At 31.9% G+C, this 23972-nt stretch overlaps 2 protein-coding genes, 1 long non-coding RNA gene and 1 pseudogene across 3 annotated transcripts; 3 read left to right on the forward strand and 1 right to left on the reverse strand.

Annotated features, from left to right (window-relative positions):
• The first annotated feature begins 7278 nt into the window (after positions 1-7278).
• LOC131173254 (uncharacterized) lies at positions 7279-9162 on the forward strand. The gene is made up of 3 exons (XM_058135284.1): positions 7279-7560; positions 7647-7784; positions 7933-9162. The coding sequence occupies exons 1-3, from the start codon at positions 7411-7413 to the stop codon at positions 7966-7968; spliced, it is 324 nt and encodes a 107-aa protein (XP_057991267.1). The 5' UTR covers positions 7279-7410; the 3' UTR covers positions 7969-9162.
• LOC110650613 (F-box protein At2g39490-like) lies at positions 8027-9268 on the reverse strand (annotated as a pseudogene).
• Positions 9269-9647: 379 nt separating this feature from the next.
• LOC110650612 (F-box/kelch-repeat protein At3g23880-like) lies at positions 9648-10764 on the forward strand. The gene has a single exon (XM_058134660.1). It carries the CDS (start codon positions 9709-9711, stop codon positions 10762-10764), a length of 1056 nt encoding a protein of 351 aa, XP_057990643.1. The 5' UTR covers positions 9648-9708.
• A 12254-nt stretch (positions 10765-23018) lies between these two features.
• On the forward strand, positions 23019-23972 carry LOC131173319 (uncharacterized). Its single transcript, XR_009143573.1, has 2 exons — positions 23019-23243; positions 23813-23972. It is a non-coding gene; the product is annotated as an uncharacterized LOC131173319 (long non-coding RNA).

Raw genomic sequence — 23972 nt, forward strand, 5'->3', positions numbered from 1 at the left:
AATTCTTTTCTAAACTCAGTCACCTAAGCATATAAACTTGGAGAATATGATAAAAACATACAAACAAACTTGGAATCTGTAAATGATTTTAGGTATTTTAGACTTTGATGCGACATCAAAGCAAGGAATTATCAGGCAGGAAGCCATACAGCCAAGCCATGTGAATTAAGGGAACCATAACGGCCGGGTCATGTAAGAGGTCATCGTGCTCCAAAAAGTTACACTGGCCGTGGCCAACGCAGGATTAATTGCATGGTCATGTCTCTGTATGTGCTCCAATTGTCTGTTGATCCATTAGTTTACGTTATAAAGCCGTGTAATACCCCACTATCACTTGTAGTTCAATAGGCTGTTGCTGGATTAGTTTGAATATTCTAGTTTTGTTTAGGATTCTTAATTTAATTTGAATTATTTTTCTTTATTTGTAGAATTATATTCCTATATAATTAAGGATTTATAAACCCATTCCTCTTTAGTTCAGGCTTTAGAAAATTATATAAACCCATTTATTTTATATTTGTAAGGAAAATTTCTTTATTTTATTAGAAGTGTTTTTGTCAAAAAGTTTTTGGAAGCAAGATATGAATTTATAAATTAAGATTTTTCTTTGTTAGGAATTTGTTCATGTGAAAACGTTGTAGCTAATTTTAACAGGGATGATAATAGGTAAGATATTGTGAAAATCACTCTATCTGAACACAACTTAATTAATATTCACATTACTTGAAATCCTTCAAAATCCAATTAAAATTTAGGAAAAAGTACAAGTCCAATTAAAATTTAGAAAAAAGTACAAGTAGTAGCCTGTACTTTTGTGTTTTTTCAATTTAAGGATTAAAGAATTTTATAAAAAATAGAGGATAAAATTATCGCACTGTTAGCACTTTAGGAATTCAGGAGTTAATACTGTTAACTGCATTGATGTGGCATGATGATATTAGCACCACATCTGATATGACATGCTGATATCAGCACAGTGTTTGATGTGGCAGGCATTAGTATACTCTTATGGTATGCGCTGATGTCAATATATCACATCAATACCATTCAAGCATACTTAACGACATTAGCCACTTTTCTCTCAAAAGTGCGAATGTATTTTTCCTTAAAATTTATTCTTAACTATCTGAATCTATTTCAAAATCAGATTATTATTACCCGAATCCGTTAATTTTATATATTCGTGTAAAACACGAATTCGACTCAAACTACTACATGTATTATTTTTTAAATCCGAATTCATCTCAAATCCAATTATATATTATCAAACTTGTCCTATTAAAATTTGATCAGATAGAATATCCGTATATACTCATCCCATTGCTATCCCTAAATGTCAAGCCTTCTCAAGATTTCATTGCGGAGCTTCTCACAAAATTACTTGTTAAGTTTTTGCTGCAGTTCAAGAGCCTATGCAAGTTTTGGCATTTTGGACCAACTAGGTTATTAAGCCTATTTTTAGACTCTGCCAATGCACATAATACAATCTGACCACCTCAATATGAGATATATAAATGGAATAGATGTATACATTAGAATGTAAGTAAATATTTTTCTAAATTAAATATTTATAGTAAAATCATTTCACTCTGGACTAAAAAAATTACTAATTAAATTATAAACCATAGAGGATTGGGCAATTAGTCCTTGCCTCAAGTTGCTGGTTATTGAGATAACAAAATTGTCATGCCAGCCTTTCTTAATCCTTGAATAAAATTAATTAAACCCTAACTAACGCTAATTAAATTAACTTAAAATATAATAAAAAATAAGATGATTTTTAACTCACCATCTATCCATACTTTATTATATTTTTTTTATTTTATTGCATTAAATTAATGTTATACATAAATAATTATATTAATTATAATTAAAAATAAAATTTAATTAAATACATAATAATTTATAAATTAATAAATATTTTTATTTATAATATTAATTAAAATCAATATTTTAATTTAAATAATTATAAATATTTTAAGGCAAGTAGAATGCACATACTTCAAAATACCAATAATAATATAAATATGAATGGTAAATTTATAAATAGACAAAAAATTTTCGTAATTTTAATGATCAAAATTTATATTTATTTACAAAATAACATGCAATTTAAAAATAATCTTAAATAACAAGTCGAATCTAAATTCTTCTTACCCATTTGGCATGTTTACTTGTTGGTCTGACGTCGTCGTTTATGTTCAATGGTTTGTCTCTATATAAATATAATCTACATAATATATAAAAATGTAAGAGGGGAGGGGGAAATATTTGCTTTTCTCAAATTGTCTTTCATTATTTATAGTATTTACAGTTATAATTTTTATTATTTAATTTAATTTTAGACTTTACATAAATTTAAAATTTTTAAGATTTTAAATTTAATTGCCTACATAATTTTAGAGTTTACATAAATATAAAATTTTTAGTCCTATTTATATTTAACTTCTACTTAATTACATTTTTAATATAATAAAATTTAAAATAAAATTTTATAAAAATAACTTCGTGATTTATGTTATTTACAAAAATAGAAAAATATTTTATTTATATGAATCACCTTTTTAATGAATCATGATGATTTCTATCTATTTCTTATAATTATTTATATAAAAATATTTTAATACAATTATATTTTACTTTAAGTGAGAGAATAAAAAAATATATTAATTTTTGTCAGTTAAATATATGAATTCTTTTATTAAATTTTTTTAAGCTTTCTTTTAATTTAATTTTTTATCAGTTCAGTTCTAATTAAAAGTGAATTTATAAGTCTTATATAAATACTACTACTTTTATTGATAATATATATATATATATATATATATATATATATATATATATATTCATTGATTTATAAAAAAATATTTAATTAATATGCAATATATAATAAAATTATATAAATATAAATTTTTAATAATATGTAATTATCATGCAAAACATATAAAATAAATTATATATATGAGAAAAATATTTAAACAGATAAATATATTTATAAATTATTTATTAGTTAATATATTTGCCAATTTTATTTTTAAGTTTTTCTCCATATCATAAGAAAATATGAAATTATGTAGATGATATGTCAAATAAAAATTAATAATATTGATATTTATTGATATGGGTGCATAGTTACTTTTATCAAATAAAATTAAAAAATTGAATAAAAAATAATTAAAAATAAAAAAAACATTATATAAAACTATATCAAATTAAATTTATTTCACTATTATATGTATTGTCACGATTCAAATTATGGGCCGAATCGACACTAAGACTTAGATCAGCATAAAACCCCCAAGCCCTGTAGTAAGCTTAACTATTCTAAGCCTAAACCTAAGGCCCATCACTGTAGTCCAATTTCAAGAAGACAAACGGACAGAGTCGAGCCATAAATTGGACTATCTAACGGGGAATTTTTAGCTCACCTGACTTGTAATCACAAAATATATCAATTTGGGGAGCTTAGCTCACCCTCACAATCCTCAACATAACAATTTAATCAAATGGGAGCTCAGCTTCCTCATCTAAGATAAATATCATCCCATATATCCACACATGCATAAATAATAGATTTATAATTTTAAAATAAATAAACTATTACAGTCTCAAGCTAAATAAAATGCTTCTAGCACATGCGGAGCTCTAGATTTTTAATTAATGCTATGAAATACTGATATTGCTGCTAAGAGACCTGTGAGGAAGGAAACAGGTTAATCACAAGAAGGAGATCCTTCTGTAACCTGAAAAAATATAGTGAACAGGAGTGAGCGTTTGACTCAAAGAATAAGATATTAATTTTAAATAAAATTTCTATAACGATCTATGGCTAATGTATCCCTAAGGATGAAATGCAGCATATATAAACACATTCAACCAAGTTTAACAATATTCGCACAAAGAATAATTTGGAGTACTCACACACCCGTGTGTCACATCAATCAAATATATATATGAGAGCTAATCCTCTATGCAGCTCTCTTAATTTCAACCTCTGTCATCTAGATCAACTCGAGCCGGACTTTCTCTTAATAATCCAAATGCTGGGTCAGCGAGATTAATTCAAAGTCATACTCACCTCAACTTATCACAAAAAGGACCAAGCCTCAAGTGAGACTTGCTCAAACTGATCTGCCTATCCTATCCATATCCAGTATCACACCTTAAGCACCCCAACACACGCATACAGCTCCAAATTACCCTAAGGTGACACACACATCAATTTCATCAAATAATAATGCAATACAAAGTATGCTTATAATAGCTATATACATATAATTATAAGTGAATGCATGAGCATGCCTTATATGTATAATAATATTGAAATTATAAATAAAATCAATATCTACTCACTGTACACTGAAGACTACTGTGGCTGCTAGGTGGAGGAAGATGGCTGACCTTGCTCATCTAAATAATTATGTTAATGAATTTTTCAACTCTAATACAAAATAAGAACTTAGAGAGTTAAAAGACACCCGAGTTTATGCCGAAAATCCTATAGAAATTTTTCTGTACCTAGGACCTACCCAACCTATAAAGTAGTTCAAATAATACTTCTAATATCATAAGCCTCAAGCCCACATATTATCAACATCACATAGCCCCTCTAAATCAGACCAAACTCTCGCAATTAGACAATTCAATTATAAGGCTTAAAACTGATATTTTTCAAAAACCATATAAACTAACTTCAAAACCAAAAACTCGCCTCACGATCCTTAACAATATTATAAGGCTATTGCAAAAGGAATTATAAATTTCTAATTACCCACGATTATTTTATGAATTTTATTCTAAATCTGATATTAGACAAAATGAACAACTTAGAGTTCGGGTTTACCTATGTCAAATATGACACCTGGAATGCATCCAGAACATCTGAAAATACTTGGATCGACTATAATATTGACTATTTTCTGGGATGGACCACTGGGCAGCCGAGTCTAGCAAAAACCTAGTCTCGGGTGCCCGTGAGCTATTATTGATCTGATCACACCTAAATGAAGCCCAAAAATTGTCAATAATTATCATAAAATTATTTTTAATTTTTGGGAATTGAAAAAGTTCAAAAATCTCACTAAGCAATCGAGACTATCCGATTATCACCTTTTTCAAATAGTGTTTGATCAGAACGGGGCCAGTTCCCTCTTGAAGGTTTCGACACACTGAGTTCAACGGTGATCTCGAATTGCCAATCCGATGGTCGGATCATTGAAAAATTGGTCGAAAAACTGCTACAACTACTTTGTCTCTCCGCTTTCTCTCTCTTCGATTCTCACAGAAAACCTCCATGGAACGAGACACTACCGATCGGGACGAGAAGCTAGCACATCCTCTCTCTCTTTCTCATTTGGCGCCACTCTAGCCCTCCATCGCTGCTGCTGTCGACGCTGGGGTGTCACCTGCCAGTGAGAAGCTCGTCGATGCTGAAGGTGGCCGGTTGAAGGAGAAGAATGAAGGGGAAAGTGAAGGAGAGGGGAGAGAGAGAATTGGTTGGGCGAGGGGGGGGGGTGCACTTCATGACATTTCTAGGTTCTTTTTCTTTTTTTCAACTTTTAATCATACTATTGGTCCTCAAATTTTAACAACAACAACAACAATAATAATAATAACAATTTAATCAAACCTTAGAACCAAGGTTAAAAATAATATATTTTGTTAATTGATTTAATATTAATTTATAAAACTAGCCATTTCAATTAAAATTGAGCTATTAAATAATTTATAAAACATGTTTAGAAATAACATTAAAAAAAACATACAAATGACAGTTTTATAAAAATTATAAATTAGTTAGATAATATTAAAATACTATGTAAAAATATGAAATTTATATTTTAAAAATTTGAGTTATTACATGTATAAACTCTTAAATAGTAGTGAAAAAGTTTAAAATTTTCATGCCAATTATATATATTTTATAAAAATTATAAAATGCTAAAAACTAATTTATCTTGATAAACTCAATACTTTATATTAAAAATGTTTAACATGAAAATATATGCATCAACAAAATAACAAATATTTAAACTGTATATTTATTAAATACTTGCAATTATAAAATTATGTTATAAAAGTAAAATTTTCATAATAAATTTCATCTCTATAATTTCTTATTTTCATTGATATACTTTCTTTTTTATTAACTTAATTTAAAAATAGTGCATATATAACATATATGTGATAAATAATAATAATAATAATAATAATAATAATAATAATAATAATAATTAATATATTATGATAATATTATATATAAAAAATTAATAAAAAAATTTTATATAAAAATATTAAATTACAGATATATATATATATAATGAGTAAAAAAAACCTAGTAAAATTAAATACCAAAACAGCTCTTCATCATAATGTATATTGCTTTCTATATTAGCGCCACTTGATTTAATTGAAGAGTCACATCAAGGATCTAACAACAAAAATTTTTCCTTCCTTTGCTTTTTTAGGATCTTTGTATTCCTATTTATTTACTTATACTCTTTCTTCCTATTTAATGCACTACTTAAATATTGACATAATCCACTTTAGTTATATCTTTTGAAGTCACTTAATGATTACAACATATAAAGAAAATATATTGAGCCTAAATTCAAAAGTTAATTCAAAGGGAAGAGGTTTGCCTAAGTTCTCGTGCCCAAGCATAAATATATGGAGCGTGAAGTTTGTAGATATATACATTTACGAATGGCCAATATTGAAGCAGAGTACGCTCTCAGACCATGTAGAGAAAATAGATCAGTTCTAATTATATCTCAAAATTTAGCTCAAGCGGTAGAAATTTGTTCAAATCTTATATATAAATTAAAATTAAAAAATATATTATATCAAACTAATTAAATGACATATATTCAATGAAAATTTCTTGCAAGTCCTCCAATGTATGTGTTGTGTTAGCTCAAAAAAGGTTAGGACATGGTGGAAAGATAAGCTGATGCTGTGAAATGTGCTGAAGGCAAAGTGCATGAAAATGTAAAAGAACATGCTTCTTTGAATTTCAAAAGAAAATAGAAGAGAAGGTGACCAAGGAATAAGTTTTCAGAGGTTGTTTTAATTCTTCACAAGAACTTCATTTAACTTGAGTGAATGTTTATACACCTACTCAAATAAAGCCAATATTACCTATAAATCTAACAAACCTTGCAAATTGAATGAATCAATACTATCAGCACACCTTTCCTACTCGACCAATTCACCCTTTATTCACCTGATTTCTACCAACCATGCATTTTGCATGGATATAAGATGTGGAGGGGAGTGAAAAGGGATTTAAAGAGAGGGAAAGGATTTAGGCCATTGCTTGAGGTCTCCTGTTGATGGAATACATTAGTAAAGCTTGTCCGAAGGACCAAAGCATGTCAGACCATTGCAAGAACCAACATTAAATGACGAATGATAATCTTTCATTGGAGTTCTAGGTTATTGAGTGAGTCCTGGGACCGTCTGAGTCTTGGATTTGAATATCATACTGCTGATTGTGAAGCGCTAGGGACAATTGTGCTTATGATGAAGCAATTGTGGAACTCCAATTTCCTATCAAAGGTTATCCTTGGTTCTTTATTCTTGGCTGTTGCAATGGTCTGATATGGGTTGGTATTTCAATAATTGATTTGAATTTCCTATCCAAGGTTATCGTTGCTATTGGGGTTGATGTATGGATAATGAAGGAGTATGAAGTGAAAGAACTACAGAGGGGGAATTGTTTCTCAATCAGTTTATTATACATGAGGAGAGTTATGTATCACCTTGATAGACACTGGTTAAAGGTATGTATATCCTTAAATGGCCATTTTTAATCTTTATCAATACAAAATATCGGTGCAGGGTTTCTATCTACAAGCCCATATGAACATGCTTTGGACATAACTGATTCATATCTTTTACTTATAAGAACACTTCCTTTCATGTGACTAGGGTGTGGCCATCTGCAATTGCCCTATACTCTTCTGATTTGGCTAAGGCAAATCCCATCAGCTGATGCTATGATTAGTGGCTTACTAGTGACAACTTATCCTAAATGTTCAGCCAAGAGGGCCTTATCTGCTTCATTTGTAAAACCATCCAATTTCACTAGTTTTAGATGTTGCAGTTTTGTGTTCCTACCAGCTTGTATTGAACCTGTTGCAGCCCTTTCCACACAGTAGCTTTTAGGATCAATATGCACATTGTGAATTAACTCATTAGGATTAGAATCTACGTCACAGGCACAAAAAAAAAAAAAAAAAAAAATGGAGGGCTCAATGAGGGACGTAGTCTCAGGAAGGAGATTAAGGCATCAGTATCATATTCTTGATCTAAATTATCAATCCACCACAACTCTTTCAAATTATAGAATTGAAATTCTGAAAGCAATGTGGATAGTGATGGACAAATCAATGCCTGCAGCAGCAAGATTTGAAGATTATATTAATAATACCTTGGCAATGACATTTTCAATGATAAATCAATTGGAATTTGTGTAATTAATAATTAATTAAGAACTAGCAGGCAGCATAAAAAATACCTTATATGTCCATTTGCATAGAGTCACAGCTATTGAAGCTACTACTCGCGGGGCCTTGTCTGAAATCAAGAAAAGCATCAGCCAAATTATGGTGATATTCAAGCCAAAACGAAGGTATTAGCCCTCGAAATTGGAACTTTCGAAATTTAAAAAATCTGATATGACGACACCCTAATTGCAGACAATCAAGATTATCAAAATTAGAAGCTTTGTATCAGAGCCTATGCTCAAAGAATGCATGCAATTGCAGCCTTTGATTTCAAGGTTTCAAGAAACAAAAAATTTTTTAACATGGAAGAAACTGCATCATTTGTAAGATGGTTGACAGATACAAGATGATTGCTTTTGGCAGAGAATAGAGGGAGAATGAAATGGTTGGCTGCACATCAGATTCTGGGGATTATTGAACTCTATTTGCAACTTAAACTGCCTGTGAAATTCTTGCTTCCCGGAGGAAAGATGAAGATGAAGCTGAAGCTTGTTTTCAGGTGCAATAAAAGCTAAGAGTACACTGCTATCAATGAAATGGAACTTTGAATCTGCTAAATTTGTACAATAAGGCTAAAGGATGCATTTGACAATTCTGTTATCTAAGGAATCAAGCTTGTTGAAAACTGAATCAAATGATTACTTTAATTGAATTCTTTTGTGGCCAATTTCAACTGAATCAAATCATTCTCTTGCAGTGATCAGTATCCTCTTGCGCCACAAAGGCCACAAAGGATCCAAAAATTCTGGTGTATGCATATTGTAAGCTAACAGATAATCATCAGGGATAGTAATTAACCTTAGGATATCTTTCGAGTACTTAATTTTAGCTAGCTATTCCAATCATTTAAAATTCAAATATCTATAACTGGATTTAATTTTTAAATCATCAAGTTCTTAAAAAAATATAATCAATCATTAAAATTACAAAATTAATATATATATATATATATATATATATATATATATATATATATATATAATTTCCTGTTTTGATTAGAAGTCCTATTTTAATTGAATGTCTTTTTTTTCTCTTTATTTATAGAATTATATTTTCTTCTAGAGAAAATAGAATCATATTCCTATTTAGTTTAGGATTTGTAAAAACTATATAAACTCCTATATTTTCTATTTCTATCAAACTTTTATCAAACAAATTTTTCCTGAAAATAAAGCTTTATCAGTTCTGTCTGCGTTACATGATGATGAAGCACAAAACGTTGACAACAATGCTAAGCATTCCTCAAGATTTGATTATGGAGATTCTCCCAAAATTACCTGTTAAGTCTTTGTTGCGGTTCAAGAGCGTATGCAAATCATGGAAATCCATCATCACCGACCCACAATTTGCTAGACTGCATTCTGGACCAGCTAGATTATTGATAAAGTGTAATGGAGTTGAATATCATTCTGTGGATTGTGAAGCGCTAGTGGACAATTGTGGTTATGATAAAGCAATTGTGAAACTCCAATTTCCTATCAAAGATTATGGTTGGCTCCCTATTCTTGCCTCTTGCAATGGTCTAATATGCTTTGGTCTTTCAGGCAAGCTTTACGTATGGAATCCATCAACAGGAGACTTTAAGCAATTGCGTAAATCTAGCAGTCGCAGTCTCCAATGTGGTCTTGGTTACGATAAATCCATTGATGATTACAAGGTGGTAGTAATTGGTTACACCGGACGGCTAAGTCTTGTTGACGTGCTTACCCTCAGAACAAACACTTGGAGAAGGACTCAGGATTTCAATTATTGCTTTGGTGTACGAAATGCAATCTTTGTGAACGGAGCTCTTCATTGGGAAGCTTATTCTGATTCAACTGATGGTATAATTTCTAACTTGGTAGCCTTTGATCTTGCAGAGGAGACAAGTCGTATCATTCCAATACCTGAATATGAAAGGATTTCCAGTTTGTATAACTGGTTGGGTGTTTTAGGAGGATGCCTATGTTTATGTTGCAAAACTGAAAGTGGGGTTGATGTATGGATAATGAAGGAGTATGGGGTGAAAGAATCTTGGATGAAATTGATTTCAATTCCATCTCAAGTCTTCAAGGATTGGAATCTGGTTAGTCGTCCTTTCAGACCACTTGTCTATTGTAGGGATGGAGGTATAGTTGGAATAATTAATAATAAAATTCTAGTAAAATGCAACCTAAACAATAATAGTTTCCAACTTATCAAGACTTACAATGATGGAAAATTTAATATCGATGATGTTATTGTATATGAGGAGAGTTTAGTTTCACCTAGATAGAGAAAATAAATTATCAAATTCAGAAATATTAATAAATTTATTTCTCTTTCCTTATTCATTTGTATATGAATTTTATAAGCTTGCCTTTGGATATATGGATTTGGATTTAAAATTTTAATTTTAAATATTAGATTTGAAATTTAAAATTTGACATTCAAGTTTGTAAATCTTTTTTATTTACAATTTGGTGAAACAAAAAATATTTTATAAGGAAAAGTTTGTTTTTCTTTAACTTTTAGGTTCCTAATCTAATTATGATATTAAGAAAAGAAAATAAGATTTCAACTTTCTAATTTAATTACATCTCTTATGTTCATGTTATTTGATAAAATATATATTTTTTCCCCTTTTGCATATTAAGATTTATTTTCTTAATTAAAAATTTATCTTATAAGAAAAAGATTTTTTTGGCTGTTATCTTTCTGATGTAATTACAACTATTATATATATATATATATATGAAGAAGAAACATTGACTTTATATAAATTACCTTTTATTTTTTAAAATTAATTATAATTATATTTTTATTATTTAAATTAATTTTAAAATTTATATAAATTTAAAATTTTTAATCCTATTTATACTTAATTTCAATTAAATATAAAATTTTATAAGAAGTAATTAATTAAAATAAGAAATTAATAAATAAAAAATATTATTAATCTATCTATTATTTACAAAAATATAAAAAATGGTACACAAATAATGCGTAGCCGATAATGCATATTTATGTAGCTAATAATTCATATAGTTCGTCACTAATATTATTTAGCTAATAATTCTAAAATTTAGTTCCTTTCAAACATCATATGTTAATCATTTGGACACCGAAAATTTGTCGTTAAATCTTTTATAATGCCAATTCTATAAATTAATAATTTTTAGCGACGGAATATTTATCACTAAATACCTAATAATTATATTTTTAATATTATAATAATTAATATAAATTAAATTTTAATATAATTTTAATAATAATTCTTTGAAGTAATTTTAAAGGCACACTCTATACTAACTTAGTGTATTCAAAATAAATAATTATAAAGTATTTTTGAAAAAATCAAATTGTAATTAATAATGGAGAAGAGTTCTAATTCATTTTTTACTGTTTTTTTTTTTTTTTTACATTAAGTGCTTGATAATTCTTAATACTTAAATATACACATAACATCATTTGGACTTCTAAATCTTAGTTTTCTATATATATATATATAAACAAACTAAATTTTATGTAGAAAATAGATAATTTAACTGGTTGATGTTCACTTAATTTAAATTAAATAAAAATTAAAAATAAAAAAAATTAAATTACTACTATACAATGCGTAAATAGATGGCTAATTAATATGTAATTTGAATATATTTAGAATAAATTAATTTGATTCAAATAGCATTTAATCTAAAGATTAAATGAAAATTGAAATAGGATTAATTTAATTAAATATTAATTTAATTTCATTTAAATTTGAATAGAATTACGTTAATATAGATAATGAGATCCACAACATCGTAAATAATTAAAAATAATTAAATAGTAATTTTATATAATGAGATCCACAAATTATAACTAATTAAAAATAATTAAGTAGTAATTTTATAATTATTTCAAATTCAAATAGTATCAGATCTAATACTTAAATAGGATTTATAAATAAATTTTTAATTTAATTGAATTTAAATTAATCTAAATAAAGAGATCCACCAAATTAAGATAATTAAATAATAATTATTCAAATATCTATAATTGGAATTAATTTTAATATTATCAGGTTCTTAAAAAAATATAATCAATCATTAAAATTACAAAATTAAAAAAAAAAAAAAATATATATATATATATATAGTTTGAATTTCCTGTTTTGATTAGAAGCCTTATTTTAATTGAATTTCTTTTTTTTTTTTCATTTATAGAAATATATTTCTTTTTGAGAAAATAGAATCATATTCCTATTTAGTTTAGGGTTTGTAAAAATTATATAAACTCTTATATTTTCTATCTCTATGAAACTTTTCTCAATCAAAATTTTCCTCAAAATAAATCTTTATCAGTTGCATGATGATGAAACACAAAACGATGAAGCCAATGCCAAGCATTCCTCAAGATTTGATTACAGAGGTTCTGGCAAAATTACCTGTTAAAACTTTGCTGCGGTTCAAGAGCGTCTGCAAATCATGGAAATCCATCATCACCGACCCACAATTTGCTAGACTGCATTCTGGACCAGCTAGGTTGTTGATTAGGTCCTGGGACGGTGTAAGTTATGGAGAAGAATATCATTCTGTGGATTGCGACGCGCTAGGGGACAATTGTGCTTATGACAAAGCAATTGTGGAACTCCGATTACCTATCAAAGATGGTCATTGGTTTCCTATTTCTGGCTCATGCAATGGTCTAATATGCTTTGGTCTTCCAGGCAAGCTTTACCTATGGAATCCATCAACAGGAGACTTTAAGAAATTGCCTAAATATAACAGTGGGGGTCTTCATTGTAGACTTGGTTATGATAAATCCATTAATAATTACAAGGTGGTAGTAATTGTTTCTACCAGAGCGCCGCTAATTAATCAAGTTGAAGTGCTTACCCTCAGAACAAAAACTTGGAGAAGGGTTCAGGATTTCAATTATTACATTGATAACCCAGATGCAATCCTTGTGAACGGAGCTCTTCATTGGGAAGCTTATTCTGATTCCACTAATGGAATAATTTCTAACTTGGTAGCCTTTGATCTTGCAGAGGAGACATGTAGTATCGTTCCAAAACCTGCATATCAAAGGACTTCTAATGCGCATAGCTGGTTGGGTGTTTTAGGAGGATGCCTATGTTTATGTGACAAGATTGGTAGTGGGATTGATGCATGGATAATGAAGGAGTATGGTGTGAAAGAATCTTGGATGAAATTGATTTCAGTTCCATCTCAAGTCTTCAAGGATAGGAATCTGGGTACTCGTTGTTTTAGACCAATTCTTCTTTCTGGAGATGGTGTTATGGTTGGAATCCTTAATAATAAATTTTTAGTAAAATGTAACCTAAACAATAATAGTTTCCAACTTATCAGGAAATACGTCGGAGTATTTTATCTCATTGTGGTTATTGTATATGAGGAAAGTTTAGTTTCACCTAGATAGAGAAAATGTTCCAATTGTAATGATTTCATAGTTGATGCTAATGGTTACATCCTTGATAAATGTCCATTTTTGAGCCATAATCAATACAAAATGTTGGTGCATACAAACCCATATGAACATGCTTTGAACACGACTTATTCATGTCTTTCATGTGACTGGTGTTACCATTTCTAGTTGCCCTGTACTTTTCGGATGGGAGATGTTGAAAGGCCATAAGCTTGATCTTAGTTTTCGTAAGATTCTAATATAATTTTTCTCCTTAAATGGTTTAGCTGTTATGGCTATAGAAGATGTGTGACCAAAACGCCAGGTTAATGTGCACATGTCACCCCACAAATTGTTGCCCCGAGAAGTCCAAAATGTTTTGTGCTTGAAGGCTACCCTAATGAAAGCCAATTGTGTACATGGGATAGTGATTGGCCAAGTGATGGGAAATTGGGACGTGAATGGCACTTGCATGGGGATCCTTAAAGGGACGTGAAGCCTTGCATGAGAGTCCTTTAAATGGACGTGGTGGCTGCATGGGAAAGTTTCACGTGAGAGTGTCACTTGCGCATGGGAAATTAGTGGCGCACTAAAGGGCCATTAGTGGAGAGCATGTGAAGTTGTGAGTGGAAATTCACATGCATGTGCATGGCTTGGTATGGTTCACGTAAAGGCTTGGCAATTGCATGGCATATGTGGTAGTGGAGTTTACCAAGTGGAAGCGCACCATTGTGTTCAAGTCCACTTAGTGGAAAGCATGTGGTGTGGTAAGAGAGGGAGAAAACCACTTACGTGCATGCAAATGCATGGACATGGGAGAGCTCCACGTGAGGCTAGTGATTTGTGCATGGTGACACCAATGGGGCGCATGTGAGGGCCAATTCCATAAAGTGGTGATCATGTGAATCCCTGAGAAAAAGGGACGTGAAGCTTGCATGTGCATGGCAATAAGCCAATTGGAGCACCATGATGACTAAGTCCACTTAGTGGGACATGTGGCGCAGTAAGGTGGACAAACCACTTTGTGTGCGTGAAACATGCATGGGCCACGTGGTGTGAAGCCAAAGTGGGCTGGGTGTTGCAATGCACTTGGGACATCTTGCAAGGAGGGTGACACATGTGAATTGGCAAAGTGGAGCCAACACACTTGCATGGACGTGGAGTACACCATGAAGACCCAAAGGAATTGAGTGGGCGCATGTGAAGCGCACCAAAGGGAAACGCATGGGATAATGGCCAAGGCTACGTGCATGGATGGAAGGGAGCCCAAGCCATGCAGCGTGAAGCCCATGTGGGGCGCATGAATGAGCAAGCAGCCCATATGGACGTGTGGAAGTGGCCAGCCCATGGGACCAAACACTTGGCGGCAAGTTTCCCTCCCTTGCCCATTTGAATGGCTATGGCTGGTTGAGGTGTCAAAGGCAGCCGGTCCTTGTTGTCCATCAATCCCTTCCCATTGTATTTTAATTTTATAATTTAAAATACTTTAAACTCAGCCACACAATACCCATCATGAAGGGCAGCCGGCCAAAAGCTTGTATATAAGGGATGTATTCCCTTTATTCATGTAGATAGAGAGATAGAGTGTGAAAGAGTGAGTGAGCGGGAGCACCAAATTTGTGAGAGAGCTTTGATTTTCCTTTCTTTGGCAAGTGTATAGCCGTGTGTAAAGGAATAAGAGAAGTAGTCCCTACTTCGGTTACTCTTGCTTCCTACCTTTCTTTATGGTTGTTTAATGTGTATGGCATGGTTGTTATGTGTTGATGCACATTGTTGATTGCCTTGTGTTGATGCGGCTGGCCATTTAATCTTGGTTGTCTTGCGCATTGATGGTTGTGTGTTGATTGTGTATGTTGCCTTGCGTGGGATTGGAGGTTTGGTTGCTTGTTGATGCGGCTGGCCATTTGTTGGGCGTTTGAGGCGCATTGTCTTGGTGCGTGTTTGCCTTGTGCGTGAGGTTAGTTACTTGTTACTTGTTGGTTACTTGCGTGTTGTAGCTTGTTGCTTGAGTAAGTGCTTTAGCCATTATTGAGCTTGGGTAGAAAGCTTGTTGCCGTGTGACTCCTTGGTGTTGAGTTTGGGTAACTTGGGACACTTGGTATTATTGGGGTTGTGGGCTTTGCCAACTTGGTGGCCGTGGGCATCCTCGTAACTTGTGGGTGCGATCTTTGGTTGTTTGAGTGAGGTTCGGCCATTATGAGTTTGGGGTTGTTCACTTGGTTGCCGTGGGCCTCATTGTGTCTCTTGTGTGTGGAAACTTAGTTGCCGTGGACTTTGGGGTGACTAGTGTTGAGGTATTGCCGTGAGCTTCCTTGAGGCCCTTTGTGGTGGGGTTAATTGTCGTGGATCCTTGAGTTGGATGCGGTCATTGCAACTCATTGGGAGTTTGGGTTGTTGGCATTACAACTAGTTGCCGTGAAGTTCTTTAGGGTGACTTGAGCAAGAGTGTTGCCGTGAGTATTCCCTTGGGACACGTTGTGTTGTTGGTGGCTCATTGTGTGTTTGGGTTGCCGTGTGACTCTTGGTGTTGAGTTTGTTGGCATTACTACTTTGTTGCCGTGAGGTTTTTGAGCATCCTTGTGTTGTTGGATTATTGCCTTGAACTTTGGGGTGACTTGGTGTTGGGTCATTGCCGTGAGGTTCCTTGACTTGGAACTTGTTGTCTTTGGATGGGTTGCCGTGTGAACCTTTTGGTGTAAGGTTGGTAGCCGTGAAGATCCTAGGGACTTTGAGGCTGACTTGTTGGAGGAACAAGTGCCGCACGGGTGTTGGGAAGCAATTTTTGGATTGAAAAATTTTCCCCCGTGACACACAGCAGAGGGGAGTCCTTTAGAACTTCTCAATATATAAATATACCTAGCACACACAGCTTCACCTACAACCCGAGATCTATCACCCTCACCATCACAGCTTTTCCCTTGAACCCAAATACATTATTGGCCCATCATCAATTCCACCTTCTCCACTCCAGGCACCACAGTACATCTCCCCTGCTGGTGGCTCCGTTATAGAAGACCAATGCCTGAATCGAAGAATGAAATGACCAATTTTGTGATTTCATAGAACTACACACTAGTCAGGCCATAACGCTTCTAATTTAAATTCAACTACTCTGTCATATATATATATATATAAGTTAAAAATGTAATTTTTGATTAAAATTTGATGTTTGGCTTTATCATTAATTAAGACTTGGTATATATAATTAATATATATAATAAATTTAAATTTCACTTTAATTTATCATTTTCTAATTATAATTAATACTATTATTATACATTCAAAACTATATGAGAACAAATGTAGTATGTCTGTGTTAGATATATAAAATATACGGTGGTAGGATGACTTCGGAAGAGTATGTAGTTTTTGGGACTATGTACCCAATCAAATGAAAGATAGATAAGACTTAATTAGAAATTCGTAACAGAAATTTTTTTAAAATTATTATAATTTTAATAACTATTCGATTCACGTGTATTATTTTTTTTTTACTTTAATAAAAAAAAATAGAAATTAGAGTAACATTATTATTTTGGCAGTCACAAGTTTAGGGAAATTCCACAAAAAGTGGATATAGATCACCTGCCACACTATTGAATGATGATGGTCACTTGATCATAATATTTTTAAGCAAATTTTTGCACATAAAAATTAAATATTTTTTAAAGTAATTTTAAAGATGCACTCCATATTAACTTGATATATTCAAAATAAATAATTACAAAGTCTTTTTAATAAAATCAAACTCTAATTAATAATGCAAAAAACGCTTGTATTTGTCATTAATTGACACTGGGCATAATTAAAAATAAAATATGAATCCTTCATAATTCTTAATATTTGAATGCAGACAACATTTTCTGGATTTCTAATTTTAGTTTTCTTTTTTTCATAAAAAAAAAAGTGTTTATAAGTAACATTAATGTCAAAAATTGTAAATGTATAATTAATAATTAATAATATTAAAAAGATGGACTATCTAATATATATATAAGTTTATAAATTAATATAATAACTAAATTTTATATAAAAAAAATAAATAATTTACCTTGCTAATAAGAGATAGTTTATTAAAAGATGATACTCTCCTCTACTGTCAATGACCATCTTTACCTCACTCCTATCTAAATTTGCTTATTTTCCTTACTTTTGGCATAATAAAGATTATGGGTTTTTCTTATTTTCGTTATGTGAATTTTACTTGAATTTGTAGTTGCTGTAATTGCGATTTTCTTCCTATAAAATTTAATGTAAATATTGACAGTAATGCATTTTAGGTAAATTCTTTTTATTTTAGTTATAAATTAATATTTATAATATTTTTTCCCTTTTTAAATTTTCAAAGTATTTAATTATTTAATTATTTATATATGAGATTAATGAAACTAATTTAATAAATTTAATGTATTATGTTATCTTTTTTTATAGAAACAAAAGAAAATTTTAAAAAATAAAATAAATAACATGAGAATTAGATGCTTACGTGCATTTTTTTAATTTATAAACAATAATTATTTTTAAGCATTTAAAAACATTAATTATAAATATACAATTTTATAAAGGACACGTTTATAACATAGATATATTAAATATTCAGCATAAAAAAATCATCATATATGAGCTATATATGCAAATAATCGTAATATAATTTATAATTCAACCTAATAAAATCATTAATATTTTATCATAAATTGATTATTTTTATGACTCATTTTACAACATCTAAATTTTGTAATCAAAATAATATCTAAAATATATAAAAATGTCTTTATTAATATTATTATTTTCATATATAAAAAAATAAATTATTAATAATGTAAGCCTGCGGAATACGCAAACACGATCATGCCAAATTTTAGTTAATAATGAGTTATTGGAAAATAATTAATATATTTGCACCGACTTATTTTACCAGCTATTTTTCCCATCTGGTATCATTTATGTATTTATTTATTTATTGGTCAATAATATGGTATTATTTTATTAGTCAAGATATATTTCCAAAAGTTTATTGTTTCCTTGAACGCTTGATGTGTACAAATTCTATAGCAACCTGCAAATCAGCAGCAAAACAACTATTTTTGAAAAAAAAAAATTTAAATAAATTTTCATACAATCATATAATATTTTTAACATGATTTGTATTTTTTAAAATAATTTTTTTAAAATTAAAAAAAATTAAATTATTTTAATTATTAAATTTTAAATATAAAAATTAATAAAAATAAAGAAATAAATTGAATTAAATTCTTATAAATTTTTTAGTTTTTGAGCAGAAGAATAAGTTGATGTAGAAAATAATAATGTAAATAGTAGTACTCAATAAGGAAATAACATATCATTTATCCCACATTCCTGAAAAAAAAGGTAAAATGCTTAAGGAAATATGCATTGAATTGAAGCTTTTATTGTTTTAGTTACCACTATTTAATATGTGATTTTTTTATTTATTAATATTTAACGTAAAAATTCAAATAAAATTAATATCTATCTATATTTGTAAATTATAATTGCAAAAATCACATTATTATAAATAATACAATTTCCAAGTTACTAATATAACCATAACAAAAATGGTATACATGTTATGGTCACTACATTTAGAGCTGGTCTCCTGGCAAATATTCAACATGCAAACATGAGGTTGTTTCAATCATCCAAGGTTTGTTCATTTTCTCTTTGAGATACTATGAGTTTTATTTCATCATTTATGCACACAAGCTAAAACCAAGAAATGATATTCTTTCATAGATGATGCTGCCTGCAGATCTTGGGTTGCCTAACTAGCGTACTGGACCTTGGATGGCCTGAAAATCAAAGAGAGATATGAGGTTGGCCGCCGCTCCGATGCTCAAGTGTCAAAGTGGTTTTAGAATGTATCTGAAAGTGATGAAGCATAGTAATAGCTTATGGAAAACAAGTTACTTGATTGTCGAAATGGCTCCCTTTAGGCCGCTGACCTCACATCTCTCTTTGATTTCAGGCATCCAAGGTCCACTAGTCAGGCAACCCAAGATCTGCAGGCAGCATCCATATATATAAGAGTAATGGCATCTGCAGTTTAACTGTTAAAAACATTGATCATGCATGGTTTGTTTGCAGAGTCAGTACGCATGTAGTTTCGTTTCCCTTTTTATTATTATATCTTGGACAGTCCAAGGGCATGCCAAGACAGTAATTGATTTGATAGTATCAAAGGATGGCACGGGAAATTATAGCAAGATTATGGATGCTATTGCAGCTGCTCCAAAGTTCAGTGCGAGGAAATATAACATAAAAATCTGTAAAGGTATTTACTATGAAAACGTTATTGTTGAAGAACACAAAACAAATATAACCTTCATTGGGGATGGAATTGATAAAACAATCATCTCTGGAAATAGAAGCTGTGATGGAGGCTTTAATACATCTGACACAGCAACATTAGGTAATTTTTCTTCTTCAAGTAGTCGCAAATTTCTTATAAATGGTTCATGCTAGCAATTTCTGATTTGCAATATAATTCTATTGAAAATTTAATGTGCGGTAGTTGCCTTCACAGGTTTGACAATTGAATTATTTTTAATCAGGGATTGATGGTGCTGGTTTCGTGGCAAAGTACATGACAATTGAAAATACAGCTGGACCAGCAAATTTGCAGGCTATTGCACTCCGCAGCAGTGTTCAATCAGCCTTTTACCAATGCAAATTTTTTGGGTATCAAGATACGCTTTGCACTGAGCAGGATAAGCAATTTTACAGAGAATGTAAGATTTATGGGACAATTGATTTTATTTTTGGTGATGCGAGTGTGATTCTTCAAAACTGTGGCATTTATCCCCGTCTTCCCCTAAAAGGTCAATCAAACACTATCACAGCACAAGGGAGATCCAATCCTAATGAAACTTCAGGGATAGTAATTCACAACTGCACTATAAGAGCAGCAGATGACCTCAAGAAAAATGGATCATCAACAGTCAAGTCATATCTTGGAAGGCCATGGTTTGACTACTCAAGGACAATAGTCATGCAGAGCTTCATAGACAATGTAATAGACCCCAAAGGATGGACGGAGTGGGAAAATAACTCAACCAATTTGGCAAACATATTCTATGCAGAGTATCAGAATAGAGGACCCGGAGCTTCTACTCGTGGAAGAGTCAAATGGACGAGCTACCACAGAATTAATCGTACTCAGGCCACGAATTTCACTGTTAGAAACTTTATCTCAGGGTACGAATGGCTTCCATCCTTGGGAATTCCATTCTTTCCTGATCTTGTATGATCAGGTAGTGTTTGTGAAAGAAATTAACATCTTCAAGAAATAAATATATATTTCATTGCATGGGGTAAATCTCTATCCACAGCAAGGCCATCCGTGATTGTGCACATATGAAAGAAAGCACTTCAAAAGGTGGTCACTATTATACATCTTCTGTACTTGGATCAATGTTTCTTTTGTATGGTCAGGCGCGCGGAAATAGAAATTTGGCTTTAGAGAGATAAAAAAATAAATATTAAAAAGAAATTAAATGAAATTTTTTATAAAATTATAGGAATAAAAATAAAAATATAAAATATTAAAAAATTAAAATTAGATAATATTAAAAACTAAATGTATTTGACATATATTGAGGGGGCAAACTGTAATTTCTTTAAAAAATACACTAAAATTTATAAATAAATTTATTATTTTAAAAAATTTAAAGGGGTAAACAGCATTTTTATTTAAAAAAATACCAAGATTTATATGTAAAATTTTAATTTTAAAAATTGAGGGCCACAACCCTCTCATCCTTACGGCGATGTAACACTCCAAAATTTTAAATTTTATGAGCATTTTTGGTATTTTAATTTTATTTAAATTTTAGGAATTTTTTTGAGATTTTTTGGATTTTAAAAATCGGGTTCGATTTTCCGAAAATATAAACTTTGATGATTTTTAAAAATTAGTTTAAAGACCACGTGGCAAAACTAAAAATATATTTGGAGTCTATGTATTTTTCTGAGTTTTCTGAAATTTTTTCGGAATTTTTGGACCTCGTTTTCGGTCCCGAGACAGAGTAAAAAATTCAAAAATTTTGTATCTTGAATCGAACTGGACCGGATCGGACCGGTCGAATCGGACCGGTCTTCTTCTCTTTTTCTCCTCCCTCCCGCGCGCGTCGACCCTCTCCTCTTCTCTCTCTCTTTTCTCTCTCCTCCCTCCTCCCCTTACCGCGCCGCCGCCTCCCCTGCATCCCCACCTCGCCGGCGCCCCACCTCGGCCTTCCCCCACGGCCGGCCGCCGCCTGGAACGCCGGAAAACGGCCTTGGAACGGACGCGCAGCGCGCGCGCGACTATTGGACTTCCCGGCCAAAATCCGGCCGATCCGGCTACCAATTGGACCGGGTCTTGTGTCTAAAATCATCTACTAGGCGAGAGCTTTCCATAGACACCAAGAACGCCGAAATCCATCGAGCGGTTTGTCCGATTTTTGCTCGGGAAGATTTTAGCCCATTTCGACTTTTGGGCTAGATTTCTCGAAAACCGTGAATCCCACGAGAAAACCGAGGCTACCAAATACGCTCCACTCGTCGAGAGCTTCATGCGACATAAATTTCGAATTTTTCGCATAATCGCTTTTGGTGGGTCCCACTGAACCGCAGGTGTTTTTCCGAGCATTAAATGAGCTTAGAAAATTCTGAAAAATTTATGTACTAACCCCCGTGTTATGGGCTTCGTGTAGGTATCCTCAATTCGCGAAAATCCGGCGCTGACCGGTGCAGAATTTCCGGCATGCACTGCACGGAAAAATCTCCGAATTGGACCGAGGTTTTGGCTACCCCCCTAATTGTTAGACGTCCCGAGCGCGTTCCCGAAGTCGGAATCGGCAAAGGTAAACCCGAACCTTGTTTTTACGTAATTTTCTAGTGCTTAAATAGGATTAAAAATTCGTAAAATATTCGTGGTAGCTTAGAAAATTATGATTCTTTTTGCAATAGCTTAGTAATATTGCTAAGGACCGCGGGGCAAAGTTTTAGAACTTTTAGAGCTTATTTGGGCAGTTTTTGCAAAAATGGTCAATTATAAGGACTAAATTGAAATATTACATACTGTGATGGATGATTGATTTGATGAGCCCAGGAGGGGCTGTGTGATATGATTGAGTTGTGGATATATGGATTGTGAGTATAGAAGTGTGTTTTGAACCCTTTTGCAGGTTGGGTAGGTCCTAGGTATAGGGGAGACTCTGCCGGATTTTCGGCACGACTTAGGACGTATTGGTCTTTTTCTTTGTTTGTATTGAGTCAATTGTATTAAATAATTATAATATAATTGTCAGGTGAGCCGGGACAGCCTTCTTCCTCCGCCCAGCCGCCACAGTGATTGTCGTCAAGTCTGTGAGTAAAATATTAATTTTAATTGTAATTTCGATATTATTATATGTTCAGCATGCCCATGCATCACTTATATGCATATAATTATGTAGTTAAACTCTAGGCACGATTTATGTTGCATTGATAACTGTTAAAGTGCCATGAATGTTGTTGCGGTAATTTGGAGCAGCAGCGCGTGCGTTGGCGTGCGTGTGATGTGGTGTGGACTATGGATAGGACGGGTAGTCACGCTGAGTTCTTCATTGACCCGATCCTTCGAGGGGTAGTCACGCTTGAGTTCTTCACTGGGACCCTCGATTTGGTTATTAAGTGGAAGTCCGAAATGAGTTCTTCACCGCACTAGGTTGGATTTAAGAGAGTTGTATAGGGATCGGCCCATATATTATGATTGATGCTACAGGGTGCGTGAGTGCTCCAAATTACCTTTTTGATGCTATGATGTGAATTTATTGCTGATGTTGCATTTCATTCCACAGGTTGCATTAGTTTTAGATAGTTATAGAGATTATGGTTAAAATTGATATTTTACTCTCTGAGTCAAATGCTCACTCCTGTTCAAAAAATTTTTTCAGGCCACAGGAGGATATTTTATTCTGGGTTAACCTGCTTTTCTACTTCGCAGGTTGTTTATCAATATTTGTGTAATTTTATTTACTCCTAGAATTTCCGCATGTGTTAGCAGTAATTATTTGAATTTGGTCTGTAATATTATTATCATGTTGGACCTGTAAA

This window comes from Hevea brasiliensis, chromosome 14 (genome assembly GCF_030052815.1).
Source record: "Hevea brasiliensis isolate MT/VB/25A 57/8 chromosome 14, ASM3005281v1, whole genome shotgun sequence".
Classification (NCBI taxonomy): domain Eukaryota; kingdom Viridiplantae; phylum Streptophyta; class Magnoliopsida; order Malpighiales; family Euphorbiaceae; genus Hevea; species Hevea brasiliensis.

Coding starts and splice junctions, on each gene's coding strand:
- LOC131173254 (XM_058135284.1), top strand. CDS start 7,411: ATGATAATCTTTCATTGGAGTTCTAGGTTATTGAGTGAGTCCTGGGAC. Junction 7,561..7,646: donor ACTCCAATTTCCTATCAAAG/GTTATCCTTGGT, acceptor TTCCTATCCAAG/GTTATCGTTGCTATTGGGGT. Junction 7,785..7,932: donor TTGATAGACACTGGTTAAAG/GTATGTATATCC, acceptor TCATGTGACTAG/GGTGTGGCCATCTGCAATTG.
- LOC110650612 (XM_058134660.1), top strand. CDS start 9,709: ATGATGATGAAGCACAAAACGTTGACAACAATGCTAAGCATTCCTCAA.